Source organism: Lycium barbarum, chromosome 3, assembly GCF_019175385.1.
Source record: "Lycium barbarum isolate Lr01 chromosome 3, ASM1917538v2, whole genome shotgun sequence".
Lineage (NCBI taxonomy): Eukaryota > Viridiplantae > Streptophyta > Magnoliopsida > Solanales > Solanaceae > Lycium > Lycium barbarum.
Window position 1 is genome coordinate 115568352 of NC_083339.1, and position 15536 is coordinate 115583887.

The window sequence follows — 15536 nt, forward strand, 5'->3', positions numbered from 1 at the left end:
AAAAAATGCTTATTTATCTAAAAATATTATTACAATAGTTAGGAAACTGGGTAGCTATAAATGTGGAGCAAGAGCCGTGTGGTCTATATTATTTATTTTCCAAGAATTCTTATTTCAACTAAAAGATATTATTACAATAGTTAAAAAATTCAGTTGCTATAAATAAGGAGCAAAATGCTGTAAAAGGAGCTGAACAGTTTGCTCCATAGACGGAGTTCTATATTAATTATTTTCCAAATAAGGAGTTCTTATATCAACTAAAAATATTGTTACAATTATTAAGAAATTTAGTTACTGTGAATAAGGACCAACAAACTATAAAAGGTACCGAACCATTAATTGCTCTATACATTTACTAGTTATGTGAGGCCCTTGCTAAGTCCGAGCCCAAACTCAAGATATAAAAGTAGATATTTTAACTAAAAAAATATAATGTGTGTTAGTACAAGTGTACAACAACAACAACAACAACAACCATATACCCATTGTGGTCCCACAAGTGGGTAATTATATAAAAACAAAATTTTCATTCCACTGCTTTAATATTTTAACTTCCATTTTGATAAAATTATTTACTTCAAATCAAATGCGGAGCCAGAATTTGACATTTATAACTTATGTATCCTAATTTTCTGAAGTTATTTAGTTGTAAATAAATAATTTATACATAGTTAATGAACTTTTAAGACAAATACATAATTTAACTTGTGCAGCGGATGGAGCTGCTCCTCTCTTAATTAGGGATTAGGGGTTCGAACATGGATATGGAAAAAATCTTTGGAGGAAGCGTTCCCTCCGAATAGGCGCGATACAGTGCTAATTATCTAGATTAATTGGGCTTAAATGCGGATATCGAGCACGAACCAGAAAATCAAAGAACATGAAAAATGAGGTAGAAGGTTCGATAGCTTTTAAAAAGTAGACCTTAAAAATAAAAAATAAAAAAATTGACTTAAATAAATAAGATTAGGACCTAAAAGTAATTAATTAATTTTTTTTTAAAGAATTAGAAATTATTGCGAGGACTACAAAAGTCCCCAGGTTCGATAGCTTTTGAAAAGTAGACCTTAAAAATAAAAAATAAAAAAATTTACTTAAATAAATAAAATTAGGACATAAAAGTAATTAATGAAAAAGTTTTTAAAAATTTGGGAAACTCTTGTGAGGACTACAAAAGTCCTCACATTCCCTCTTATATTATATAGTAATTTTCCAAACTATACGTGTGCTCTATACATTTATTTTCCAAATAAAGAGTTCTTATTTCAACTAAAAAATATTATTAAAATTGTTAATTATTTTAATTGCTATAAATAAGGAACATAATACTATAAAAAGGCTGGAAAACTAATTTTCTATAAAGCTATCTTGACAAAAGAAGCCAAACAAAGATATGTAGAGCTTCAAATCAGTATAGCATTTGGTCAGTGTTTTGTTTGCAAATTTTTCATTCGATTTCTCACTTCACAAGCTTTTGCTATAAGTTCTTTTGACATACTGTTTTGTTGTTTTAGTATTTTGTTAATCGCAATTAAGATTGTTTATAAGCAATTTTCTTATTTATTTATAAAATATGAGTTGCATTTTTCAGGCATTAGTAAAGGGGAAAGCTCCATCAACTTTAATCCTTAATAGAGACCATATGCTAAAAGTTCTCAATTATTCAACGGTTAGTTTCATGTCTTTAAATGCCTCTATCTTTTACTTCTGGATTGACATTTTATAACTATTAATCCATTCGTGATGTTAAAGGTACATTTTGAGTAAATTATTGTTTGAATTTTTGTATGGCGTACCAGTGTTTTAAAAGGCGTTTTCGGGGCGAGCCTCGGGGCGGGGCGTATCAAAAATGCCCCAGGGCGATGGTTCGAAGCGAAAGTCTCAAAAGGCGTACGATTCGGGGCATACGTCTGGGCGTTTGGGGCTAGTTTTTTTTGTTGGGGCGTAAGCCCTGAAAACTTCTTCAAATTAAAACAAAATTTGTTAAATAAGTCCTCAATATAATGCCCAAATTCTCAAAAGTCAACTAGTAATTACTCAAATATTTTAAAAAGGAACCGAAACATTAAATTTAAAAGTCACGATCTTTTTTTATTGCTAGAATGCCTAATATATGTTCTTTTCCAATTACTTATCTTGTCTTCTACTATCTCAAAAAAGTAACGAGCAGTCACTTGTGCTTATAAGTAGCGCATAATAGATTGTTCTGATTAGTTTTTTTGTGGGGATGGAGCATATATTTATAGTTTTCTTCAAAATTTTACGCTATTTTACCTATTTAAAAGTATTTATTATAATTATATCCTTTTATAAATACTAAAAATTAAAGTCCCATGAGGCTTACGTCCCGTGCCTCGGGGCTTATGCCTCGCTGAGGCAGACGTAAAACGCCTCGCCTTACGCCCCTGCCTTTTAAAACACCGGGCGCATCCTTTTATTGTCTTTCTCAATTATTTTAAGATGAAGTTTATATATGTTAATCTAATGAGTAGTAATAGAATTATTCTTTATCTTTGAAGAGAATTGGCAGGGCATCTTCTATTAGTGGTCACGTTATTGATATTTATAATTTTCTAAAACAAGGTACGATGCATCATTCTGACCGCTATACTTCACATTAAATTTGTTCATATTCTGCTAAATTACAAGGGATAGATGATTTTAGGAATTTTAGATGTTTAAACTTTGTACATAATCATATAATTGGATTGAGCAGAAATATTTAATATATAAGGATAAAATTTGCAGAACTACATAAATTTTTATTTGTGCATTCATTTCAATCATACGAGCATAAATAAAATTCATATAACATTTGACACGATTGGTAAATAGTTTAATTTGAAGACTCAGCAGGGATAAGTTTACATATTTGATATTTTAATATATAACATTTGACACAATTGGTTCTTTTAATACAACCCGCGCATCGCGCGGGTACGAATACTAGTTCAATCTAAAAAAGAATGACACATTTTTATATTCATTATAATTTATTTTTAAATTTTATAATGTATAGTCACACAAATATCTTTGACTTATTTTAGAACATAAGTTTTAAAAATCTTTTTTTATTTATTCTTAAATTTCATGCTCAGTCAAACACTTTCACATAAATCGAGATAGAGAGAGTAGTTCTTTTGAAACAATATTCTGATTCCCCCAAAGTGACTTTGCTTATATATAACGCGTTAGTTAATTAGGGATTCCTCATTAATATTCTTTCTTAATTATTCTAATTTAATCTAAAAAAGAATGACACATTTTTATATTTATTACAATTTATTTTTAAATTTCATAATGTATATTCACACAAATATCTTTGACTTAGTTTAGAACATAAGTTTTAAAAATCTTTTTTTTATTCTTAAATTCCATGCTCAGTCAAACATCTTCACCTAAATTGAGATAGAGGGAGTAGTTCTTTTGAAACAATATTCCGATTCCCCCAAAGTGACTTTGCTTATATATAACGCGTTAGTTAATTAGGGATTCCTCAGTAATATTCTTTCTTAATTATTCTAATTTAATCTTAAAAAGAATGACACATTTTTATATTCATTATGATTTATTTTTAAATTTCATAATGTATAGTCACACAAATATCTTTGACTTATTTTAGAACATAAGTTTTAAAAATCTTTTTTTATTATTCTTAAATTCCATGCTCAGTCAAACGCTTTCACATAAATTGAGATAGAGAGAATAGTTCTTTTGAAACAATATTCTGATTCCCCCCAAAGTGATTCCCCCCAAAGTGACTTTGCTTATATATAACGCGTTAGTTAATTAGGGATTCCTCAGTAATATTCTTTCTTAATTATTCTAATTTAATCTAAAAAAGAATGACACATTTTTATATTTATTACAATTTATTTTTAAATTTCATAATGTATATTCACACAAATATCTTTAACTTAGTTTAGAACATAAGTTTTAAAAATCTTTTTTTTTTTTAATTCTTAAATTCCATGCTCAGTCAAACATCTTCACCTAAATTGAGATAGAGGGAGTAGTTCTTTTGAAACAATATTCCGATTCCCCCAAAGTGACTTTGCTTATATATAACGCGTTAGTTAATTAGGGATTCCTCAGTAATATTCTTTCTTAATTATTCTAATTTAATCTTAAAAAGAATGACACATTTTTATATTCATTATGATTTATTTTTAAATTTCATAATGTATAGTCACACAAATATCTTTGACTTATTTTAGAACATAAGTTTTAAAAATCTTTTTTTATTATTCTTAAATTCCATGCTCAGTCAAACGCTTTCACATAAATTGAGATAGAGAGAATAGTTCTTTTGAAACAATATTCTGATTCCCCCCAAAGTGATTCCCCCCAAATGACTTTGCTTATATATAACGCGTTAGTTAATTAGGGATTCCTCAGTAATATTCTTTCTTAATTATTCTAATTTAATCTAAAAAAGAATGACACATTTTTATATTTATTACAATTTATTTTTAAATTTCATAATGTATAGTCACACAAATATCTTTGACTTATTTTAGAACATAAGTTTTAAAAATCTTTTTTTATTATTCTTAAATTCCATGCTCAGTCAAACGCTTTCACATAAATTGAGATAGAGAGAATAGTTCTTTTGAAACAATATTCTGATTCACCCCAAAGTGACTTTGCTTATATATAACGCGTTAGTTAATTAGGGATTCCTTAGTAATATTCTTTCTTAATTATTTTTTTCCTCAAGACGCCAGTATGGAGAGAGAAAATGCCATGTAACACCACATCAGCAAGACCTTTTACCAGTCGCATGGACTATGCACCTGCATACGATTTGTATTAAGGTCGGATATTCGGATATTCCACAAAAAAATGCACAAAAACAAACAAGTCTTGACAACAACCGCATCAAATGCAAGAAGAGAGAACAGAAAACTATTCAGGGGATTAACAGAACAATAATGAATATATTTTCTTGGCCCGACATTCGAACATGAAATTTTCAGCTTCAGCTACACAACGTTCTGCATATCATATTAAACTGAAAGCTGGAGAACTTGATGGATCTATACCCAATCCTTTGTTAGACGATGACGTATACATTTGCTCTGTAAACCTCTCTAAATAAAAGAATGCTGCTTTTTTACTCTGCAACATATATTTATAAAATCTTATAAAAATGAACACATATTCCTTCACTGTGTCCCACACTCCCACTTCTAAATGAATCAATCTGCAGTATGTAACCAGTATTGTCTATGGTTTGTATAGCTGCTGAGTTTCTGGGTTCCAATTACCCTTTGAAATCAGCTTATATATAGCACCATTGGATCTCTGCATCAGCCTATATCATGTTGTGGCAAGTAGTATCACAGGGATATGCACTATCAATCTCCTTGCTAACGTTTCTACTGAAGTACCAATCGCCAACTGTCTGCGCAATTGTCTGGATAATAGAAGTTTCAAAATCAGTAGACACAAAAATCAAAAAGAAATCTCCTTTGTACTTGATAGGTCTGTTAGTTGCATCAGATTGTATAATGACTTGTACATATCTCGTGAACTTCAAGCAAAACAACGTGCAGACAATCATTTACTACTTACATTTAGCTTCCAAGATTCTGAAGAACTATATGAATTGATGAAACTCATGCATAGTAATAAACTAGTAAAATTGTTGAAGAAACTGAAAGGGGCAAGATCACTTCACACACTAAAACATAAAATTTTCATGTTTGCCATTCCAGCGTTACGTTTGCATTTGCATTAAGTACTATGCCACAGCAGAAGATGAGAGAAGTTTATTTCACTAACCTTCTTGTGTATTAGAGGGGAGTCAACTGCAAACCAGGTATTTTGTGTCTCACTCTGACAATGGGTGAAGCAAGAGTTTATGTACATCCCACCTCCTCTTGAATAATAATAGAAAACTCTCAACGCTTGAAGCATATCTTTCCTGAACCCTGAAAATAGCCGGGTAACCGTGGTTACTGCTATCGATAATGATAGAAATTGCAAATTCTAAGAACGGTAAATATAAAGATAAAACTAACAAATGTACCATGATAACAGTAGCATAGTGTAGTATGTTACTTAAGATTGCTATAATCTAGTAGTTGAATATTTGAATACTTCATGATTCAGTTAACATTTCTTTCTACAGACCCTCAAGTTTCGAATCTTTTGCCCAACTCCACCCCCTCCCCAGCCTTTAAACTGTCTACCTAAGGACTTACGTGAATTTCTTCAAAGAGTATAATATAATAATCTTTGTCAACCTTGCAAAATACTTAGTTGACTCGCATTGCATGCAGTAACATTATTCCTGCAATGATTCCAGTGCCCTCGAGGATCGGAAGAAGGCGGCACCAATATGTGATGGAACTGCAGAAGCACAAGGTCACATTATTGGCGCCGTGCATAACAAACATTACTCTGAAATATGCCTAGTTTATAACAAATTGCACAATGAACATACTTGGTACACGTCATATGCTGAATTTAAGATGAAGAATGGCGTTCTGATGAATGGTAATGCGTACTGTGGAAAGAGGCACTGCATGAACATCACAAGAATTCTTAGAGAAGTGCTTAGTTTCATGGCCAGCTTATGAATTAAATAAGAGGAGACTGCTCAGATCGTACCAGGTGTGGATAGTAGAGAGTAGAAGTGCAATTTTGGTTGAGATTTGGTTCTACCCCCTTCAGAAAACCAAATTTGTCAGAATAAGATAGCTCAGTATAGACATTCCTGATAGCCATGATAAAAGGATACCTGTAGGGTAATAAGATCTTCATAAAAAGATCTTATAGTGTGGTTCAGACTTAAATCTCTCCTGAGAAAACAAATGCAAACATGCCATTAAGTGTAACGCGGAGATGAAAATCATATTTGCCTGTCAGTTGCAGAAACATACTCATCTAGAAAAAATCCAGCATCACTCAAGCATTTCACACTAGCATTCTTTGGAAGATAATTGGTGAAGTTGTCACAATGCAAAAAGGTTGCCAGACCCCCAGCAGAGCAGCCAGAAAGCAAAGCCTAAAAAGAAATGCATCAAATGTAGTTTGAAGACAACATATCTTTTGTAGTAAGGGAGTAAGACAATGAAGTTAAAATATTTGTATGAAATGTAATCAACAAACAGATGATCATGTTCTATGCTATGTGTGTAACAATGTTCAGTAGGCTATTTTTTTTACTTTTACAAATAAATGACAATTTAACTCAGAAAGGCAAGATCATCTAATTACCCTCTTTATGTCCTCACAAGAGACTAATATTTGTGTCTTGGGTGGGAGGGGGAGTGGGGATGTGCAGTGAAGGAACCAATTGCTGTTTTATCTGATTGCATTGCTACCCCAGTTAGTCCAAAGCCTTGATGGTTATCATCACATGTTCTTTAAGTGGAAAAGGAGTAGGTCTAATGTCATTACCTTCTTCGCGTGCCCCAGACCTTTTGGGAGAAGATCAAGAATAATAGCTTGCCAAATTCTTTGCCCTCTGAAATAAAGCAATGATGTCTGCTTCATTTAATGCAAGAAAAAGGACTCAGTTAATAGAAAGGGCAGGGTACAACTCAGACCGGATACAACTTTATCAAAGGCCATAATTCTTTTTAACTAGTCCAAAGGCAAAGAAGTTGGCTTGAGACGTCTAATATGTATGCCACCAGAAATCTATCAGCAATTTCGTACTTAATTATATTTAACTTGACATCAAGGAAAAATGAAGAAAATTCGGAGTAACGCAAATGGCAGTCATATGATAGAATCCAAGGCATGTAAGTTCATAATAACTGGTAGAAAGAGCAGGGCTTAAGATAAAAATAAAAGAAAACAAAAAAAAATATTTCGTATTGGCCTTGATCCAAGTCAGACCATTCTTTTCGAGCTCCAAGGTTCTGAAGTAATGTGAATTACACGTACACATTAATTGTAAAGCAAATGAATGCCGCTCCGCAAATTATGAATCTTTTCCATTTTTATCTGTTGATTTTCAATAACGTTCCACAAAAATGTTTTGAAGCATGAGTTCACAGATATACTGGGGAACTTGTAAACAACGCTCTCTCTGCATCACTAGCTGATGTGATTCCTAGACTTGCAGTTCATTTGCAGAAACACGTGAATAGTTTGCTACCATTAGTCATGTTAAACAATACCTCCTAACCACAATGTTGTGTCTATCATTTCTTAAAAACACATCATTCTTTTTCTTTCAAAAAAATTAGGAATACTTCACATATTACATATTACCAAACATAGTACCTAGCTCAAGTAACTACAAATGAACCAAAGATGGGCTGACGAAAACGTGAACAAAACAGAAATAAAGCAAAGAAGTTTGCTCATTTCGCACTAGGAAAAAGAAAGCACCTGACTAAGCTGAACTGTTATGGATAATACTCTGGATAGGTGACTATCAAACAATAGATTTATGGTGGAAATGATGGCAAACTACTAGGACATGAAATTGATATTTTTCATATAATAACCGAACAATGATGATGATTGGAAAAACTAATTTCAATAAAGTGGACATGAATGTAGTACTCAAAGGCAAAAAATTTCGCAAAGTAGGAATGTTTAAAAGGAATAAATACTGCAAGAAACTGATGTGTGTGCAAGTTATAGAGAATTTTACGCCATTATAGAACTCAGCATCACCAGCAAATGAGGCTCCATCACAATATCTGATTTTCACCCGATTCCAGTTGTAGAAATCTGCATTTTTTATTGGTTTTCTCCGTTAGTTATTTGCAGATTTATAAAAATCTTTTGAACCATATTACTATAGAACTTCATTGCAAGGGAAAAGGAAAATTTAAAAAATATTATCCTGGAGGTGCAAAAAGGATGATAACTGTAAAGAGAATAGTTCCATCAGATTAAGTCAACCACACTATATGCAAAATTTAACTGCGTGTAGTTTCTTTCCAATTAGGGCTAAACTCTCAAGTTTCAATAATGAAAGGCAAATTAAGGAGAAAAAAAATACTAATTGAACAGACCCACTTCTGGTTTCTATTCCTTTTCATTCTTTCTTTAATAACTTTATTTTAAAGAGCCTATTCTGACTACCAAATGGTGTAGGTGCTAGTGTAAGTTTCATACACATTTTACATCTGGAAACAAACTGTTCTAAGTATTAGGTACAATGTGTAGATTGAGGTTCCATACTCGATGTTTGTTGTTTAAGGTAGGCAACAGTATCGATTTGTTCATAATCCCCTTAGCTCAAGCATCAATCACGGCACCAAATAAGAACTGGATTCTCAATAGGTACCCCCTTTCCCTGGGTTTTACTGGAGAATACTATGGGAAATGCAGGGCAGGGGTCACAAAATGCATAAATCATGTTGGACCTAGAGGTTTAAATCCCCATTGGAAGACAAAAAAGAATGAATGGTTGATAGTTTCTCATTTCCCTAAATTTTGTTCACTTGAGCCGGTGAAATTTTCCCGATTAAATATATGGCTGAAATATCCGATATTGTTTGTAATCATCTTTGATCAACATGAAGATTATACGGTCCTTTGAGAGTGTAATATTTTAGGAATTCCTACAATTTGTTTCACCGATGCAAATTGTGACACCGATGTGACAAATATTTCAATTTCAGCTAATATTGACATCAGATTTCCAATTCAATTAATTTTTACAAATTAGTATACAATTTGTGGGGGGTCGTCTAGCAGATAAAATCAAGACACAGCCAAACTGATCCGGACATACTACCGTCATAAGAAATACCATAAATCATGTTAATTAGAGAAACTAATCTATTAATAGGCTTTGCTGTTGCTGTCCTCAAAGTTCCAACTGGCTGTCGGTGCACCCATTAGCCTATAATTTTCCTCTTTTAGCATACATAATTGACATTTGTTTCCCGCCAATTCTAAAACAATATTACTCCACATTAATTAAATATAGCGACTAGGTTAGTCACAGGCCAGAGTCTGTAACTTTGGACTATAAACAAATCTAATTAATAGGATGTCATCGGAGCTAAGACTGTATCCAATGTTATAAATTGGGAGGATAGACAAACCAAAATAGCTGTCTACTTTGGCCTCAAAAGATTGATCACGTGGAAAGGAATAACATCAAACGTGAGGAACATGGACTTTGTCACACAAGAATACTACATTGACAGCATTGTACATGTACTCCTGTACTTACCACATTGGCCTTTCACATGCTTCCGGTAAATTGTACTACTATTTTTTAAGGGTGTTCCTTCGCCGGAAAATTGCATGGTGTATATTGATTAAATACTGTCTTTATCAGATAAATAACTTATCTTGAACACCCTTGCTATTTTTTTTTTATGAACACTTTTCGTGGCCTTTTGCTGAATTATCAATAGGATAGTGAATTACCAGGATTAAAAGACGCATTGTTGCTGAGAATGCCGGAGAATACCTCCCATTTGTTCATGTAACGAGTTGATCCACGCCGCGATTTGGCTCTATCCAAGCATGATTTGATATCATTGCACCACCCACCACCCTGTTAATTAGTTCAATAAGAAATTAAAAAACTTGTTTGTCAGACATTTCGCCATCCGCTCACTGTACTTCTTTCTTGGACAAAACTTGCTTATTCATTTATCCTTTTCTTTTTTCTTCATTTTTCTGTTAGCGTGATGTAATGTGACTTAAACTTTGCACCAAAACAATCAACAAAGCAATGGAGTAAAAATAAAAAAAAAAGACACAAATTCCAATTATAGTGTATTACAAGTTCTAAATTCAAGTACTTTCTAATTACTACCTAATTAAGTTTTTTTATATATACAGGAAATATAATCTAATTGCCCCCTAAACTTGCATAAGATTTTCAAGTCGGCCTATCAACTTGTTTCCCTCTACTTTGATAGAATGACTATTAAGAAACGTCTGTGACCATTAACGGCTTTAAAATTCTGTATAAATTTTGGGGTAGTTACTAAGGCTTTAAAATCCGTTGCAAGAGCAATTCGTGCATCTTCATAGATATGAGATAACTCTATCAATAAATAAAAAGAAATTACCAAAAAATTTGTAGAGTTTGAGTGGTGGAATAGCTAGAATCTTTTTTTCAGAAATAGGAGAGAGGATACAGTCGATGGTGATAGATGTGTCCTTTTTCGATACAGTCCATTGGAAAGGTTGAGGTCCTAGTCTTAGTCCTACTTATAACATTATAAAAATACTCCGTAAAATGACAACATTGACTCTCATTTGTGGTCCACACGCAAGTTGTCATGCCTAACTGGAGATCGTATTCAAGCCGCCCTGTGAAAACTAATTGACAGGATAAGCTAGCATTGCTACTATTCTAACCTATTGTCACTAACAAAGAGTAAAGATCTAATTATTGAGAAAGGGAAATGGACACATTGCATGAGAGAATGGGGTCCGTTTTCGGAAAATGGACAAACATGTTTGCTTTTCGGCACACCAACCTTTATCCTTTTTAGGTCGAGGATGAGTCATAAGCTCCTCTTAGTGGACAGTTCATTACTAGAATCTTTGCCTACACTTTTGCCATGTTTTGGACTCGATGAAAAGAAGGAAAAGAGAAGATGCAAACCACTAAAGTCAAAAGATGAAAGAGTGAATACGAGTGACAACGTCATTTTATTTTTGAAAACTATTCACCAGGATAAGCATTGTTGAAAAAGGGAAATGGAAATTTCATGCATAGTATACTCAAAATTCATTTTATTATTTTATAGAAGTCATTAATCATTTTTTTTGTACAAAGGAGTCACTTAATTTTATTTAAGAAGTCACTTAATTTTATTTAAGTATCATAAAAATTACTAATCAATTTCTTTTTATAAACAAAAAGTCACTCAATTTCACCCAAATATCGCAGAAAATATCTCAGTTTTGTTTATTCCTAATAATATTCTGTGATATTTAAACAAAATTAAATGACATTTTGCACAACCTCCCCCCCCCCCCCCCCCCCCCCAAAAAAAAAAAAAAGGTTCATGACATAATCCTTAATTTTATTCATTTTTCTTTCTTTTCCTCCCTAAAAGTAAGAATTCAACTTATCTCGTACAATTGATATTAGTTGTGTGAGGCTTCTTTTTATGAAAAAAATTAGACCCAAAAGTATAAGATATGGGTCCAATTTTTATCTCATAAAAAAAAGTGTCACACAAGGCACTTATCCCTCTCCTGATCCACCACTTCCTTTTCCTTTTCTTAAATCCAAAGCACCAGACGGCGAATTCACTTTTGACTTTTTCACATAATACAAAGACTGTATGCATGTGAAAACAGAGAAGGGGAAAAAATAGGATAACATGTTACACATTAGTACATCATAAATGATTCTGTCACCCTCTTCACCATTATTTTTGCCTACTATTGGGACCAATGTAGCCCACTATCACAAAGTTTTCATTTGCCTAATAATTTTTTTTTTTTATCTAATTCTTTACAATTTTTTTTTATTATTATATGATCTTTTTATAAGAGATTTTTGATTTTTACATATAAGAGACTTGAAAAGGTTATATCTTTTATTCAAATTGTAAGAGAAAGAGATTTCATTTCCTCGTTAGTTGAAACATCATTGAGACATGTTTCTCAACAAACCAAAACATTGTAACAATATTAAATTCTTCATTTGATAATTATGTTGGATCAATATTAAATTGTGATATTAGAGAATTTTACCTTTTACCCTAATACACATTTGAAACAGATGGCATTCAAATGCACTAAAAAAATGGGAAATCTTAATAGCTCATTGGCTACCTGAATTTTTAACTTGTTAGTGAGGGTTTAATTTTTCACCTTATAATTTCCTCTTCCCCTATCTCTATGTAATAATAAAATTTAATAACAATGCACTAACATTGTTTAATTTAGAAAAATTTACAAGCAGGAGAGAAATTTTTATTTTTTGTTTTAGTAACAGTGTCTCCTTTAATACTCTATATGAAATCAATCTGAAGCGAATCGAGTAAGGAATTTAATGTGATATTTCCCGTGTGGATTTAGATTTGAAATTGGCCCTACTTTGGTTTCTCAAAAATAATGATGTGCATTTTGGGCTGAACATTGGAAGAAATTCCTAGAAAACTTGTGCATTTTATTTAGGCTATAAATTTTAAGAACATAGTAATAAGTCCCTAGAACATTGCAAGCATTTGCATTCGATTAAGAATTAGAAAAATATCGGATATACGTCTTTTTTTGCCATGTATTAAACGTATTTCAAATAACTGAAAGGGAAAAAAAAGCTCTTTTTCTAGGTACATTAGCCAAACACGGAAAAAGCGAAAATAAAAATGAAAAAAACTAGTCATAAGGTTCGAAATACTAGGACGTAAAAAGATCATTTTTTTAGAAATAAATGATACAAGACCTGAAAACAGCATTAATGTTGTTTTCTAACTTCCAAAACCAACATCAAAATGTGTTTTAACCGAAACCCCACGATCTGTTTTGTCACCCAAAGCAAAAGTTGAGAGAACTTTTTTTAGTTTCTCACCTATAGTTGAGTGGTATTTGTTTCGAGAGGCGAATTTTACTTTATGAATTCCAAATTTTAAGATGGTCATATCACATACTCCTATTACAAAGTAGTAACTGATATTTTAATTTAATTTTATACATACCCTATAGGTTTTAGGCCTCAAGTAATATAGATTTGCACTGAAAAATTCAACTTGAAGGGTAAGGTTATCTACCAAAGAAATACTACTCCCTTTGTCCTAATTTACTTGGCACTTTTCAAATTTTGATATTCATAAAAAAAAAAAATTGACTGTAATTTTTTCATAATTTTTTAAAATATTTTGAATATCTATTATTGCGACTTATAGTATCTTTTACATAGTTCTCAAAGATGTACATTTTATTTCCAAAAATTTAAAAATTTCAAGCTCGATTTCACGAACAAATTTAAACTTTTGACTTTCGAAATCCGAACTGTGCCAGACAGGTTTGTTGGCAAGTCAAGTAAGGAAAGGTTTGTTCATTTGTTTAGAAATATGTTTTCGGCCTATCTATCGAGTGTTTCGATTGAAGAGGAAGGGAGACAACTCAAATGCTAGCACAGAAATAGTAGGCCCGTTTGTCCATGAGAATTATTCACTTTTTTTGGGAATATTTTTTCACTTTATGGTGTTTGACCATAAAAAATTTAAATACAACTTCAAGTTGTATTTGAAATTTGAAAAACAACCAAAACTTATTTTTCACTTTTTTTTTTTCAATTTCAATCCATTCAAATAACTAAATATTTTTTACAAAAACTATAACCAAATACAACTCCATCTTCAACTCCGACTCTAAAATACCAAATAAAGTGAAAAATATTTGATTTTCATTGCCAAAGCCTACTAAATTTTTAGTTAAACACCAACAAATATTTACCATCCACCGCCATTTTTTGTGGTGAGACAGAACTTTATTTTATTACTCTAAAGAAAGGCTGCAAAGCACGTTGATCGAGAGCAGGAAGTAAAGAAAAACAAGCAAGCAAAGAAGTCCCGGTAACTACCCAAATGACAGAATCTTTTTTCCCTTTCCCCTTCCCAATAGAAAACACCAAAAGGAATTGATCACTACTTGCCTCAAATTGCAAAAGCCAATTATTTGCTCCAGCACCATATCCTCTGTGCAGGTGATACGCGGGCAAACTTCCATCCAAACAATCTGCATATCAAAAATCAACGTTTAACCATACCATTAATTAAACTACACATTTAATGGAAATTCAACGCATTTGTTTGCGTTAGGTATTGAAATTTAAGAGGTATTATTAAATCATTGGTAAAAGGAAATTAAAACTGTCAATTACGTACATGCTCCTAAAGCAGAAGCGTTATGGACCATAGTCATGTTGACTAGTAACCGACCATGTTCTCCTTCCGAGTAAACCAGACATGGCCAAAAACTAAGCAGAAGCAATTTCAACACGACAATTGAATTCACATTCATTTTTACTGAAAACGAGATAATGCAGCAACCGATATTTATAATGAGACTGTATAGTTCAAAGAAAGAATGGAGATGTGAAAGTGATCCACCGAAAAGCTTATTGGATATGAAGATTCTGAAAATATAGAATGAATTAGTATTTTTTTTAAAAATGAATGGAGGAATTAGATTCTCGCTGTTGGAAAAAGAACAAAAAGCATTTATACCACAAAAGGAAAGGAAATAAAACTCAATCAAGTTCTGAAGAAAAGGATGAAAACAGCTCCGAAGGGAAATGTAAATAAGAAAGAAGAAAAGGGAAGAGAAAGAGAGCACCAAAACGGGGAGAGTCGGAAGGATTTGAAGTTGAACAAGAACAAGAATTGTAGTTTATGTAGGGAACTCACGAGGGAGGTAACTAAATTGGGAATGTCTTAATTACTCGTTTGGTTCGGATACAAAAGTTATATAGTAGTAATACAGTGTACTGTTCATTGTATAATGTATAAATTATAGTAGTACTATATATTTGGCTATTTTTATCAAAACAAAATAATTATGTTAACGAGGATATGCTGAATGTTTGAGTTATTTTAGTTTATGTTTTACTAATTTCGTGTAAATAA

General features: G+C 32.1%; 1 protein-coding gene across 3 annotated transcripts; it reads right to left on the minus strand.

Annotated features, from left to right (window-relative positions):
- Positions 1 to 4920: 4920 nt before the first annotated feature.
- LOC132631917 (pectin acetylesterase 9) lies at positions 4921 to 15299 on the minus strand. Of its 3 annotated transcripts, none has more exons than XM_060347655.1 (12): positions 14796 to 15299; positions 14564 to 14646; positions 10360 to 10489; positions 8621 to 8700; positions 7411 to 7497; positions 6891 to 7015; positions 6749 to 6809; positions 6619 to 6675; positions 6452 to 6529; positions 6252 to 6357; positions 5788 to 5936; positions 4921 to 5419 (listed from the first exon to the last, which is right to left on the minus strand). In XM_060347655.1, exons 1-12 carry the CDS (start codon positions 14929 to 14931, stop codon positions 5318 to 5320), a joined length of 1194 nt encoding a protein of 397 aa, XP_060203638.1. In that variant the 5' UTR covers positions 14932 to 15299; the 3' UTR covers positions 4921 to 5317. The 3 variants fall into 3 exon arrangements, with proteins under 3 accessions (XP_060203638.1, XP_060203636.1, XP_060203637.1); XM_060347653.1 differs by having other exon boundaries at positions 7411 to 7477; positions 8580 to 8700; XM_060347654.1 differs by lacking the exon at positions 4921 to 5419 and having other exon boundaries at positions 5798 to 5936; positions 6210 to 6357; positions 7411 to 7477; positions 8580 to 8700; positions 14796 to 15074.
- Positions 15300 to 15536: the final 237 nt, after the last annotated feature.

Coding starts and splice junctions, on each gene's coding strand:
- LOC132631917 (XM_060347653.1), bottom strand. CDS start 14,931: ATGAATGTGAATTCAATTGTCGTGTTGAAATTGCTTCTGCTTAGTTTT. Junction 7,478..8,579: donor ACACACATCAGTTTCTTGCA/GTATTTATTCCT, acceptor GCTTTATTTCAG/AGGGCAAAGAATTTGGCAAG. Junction 6,810..6,890: donor GCTGGATTTTTTCTAGATGA/GTATGTTTCTGC, acceptor TTGTTTTCTCAG/GAGAGATTTAAGTCTGAACC.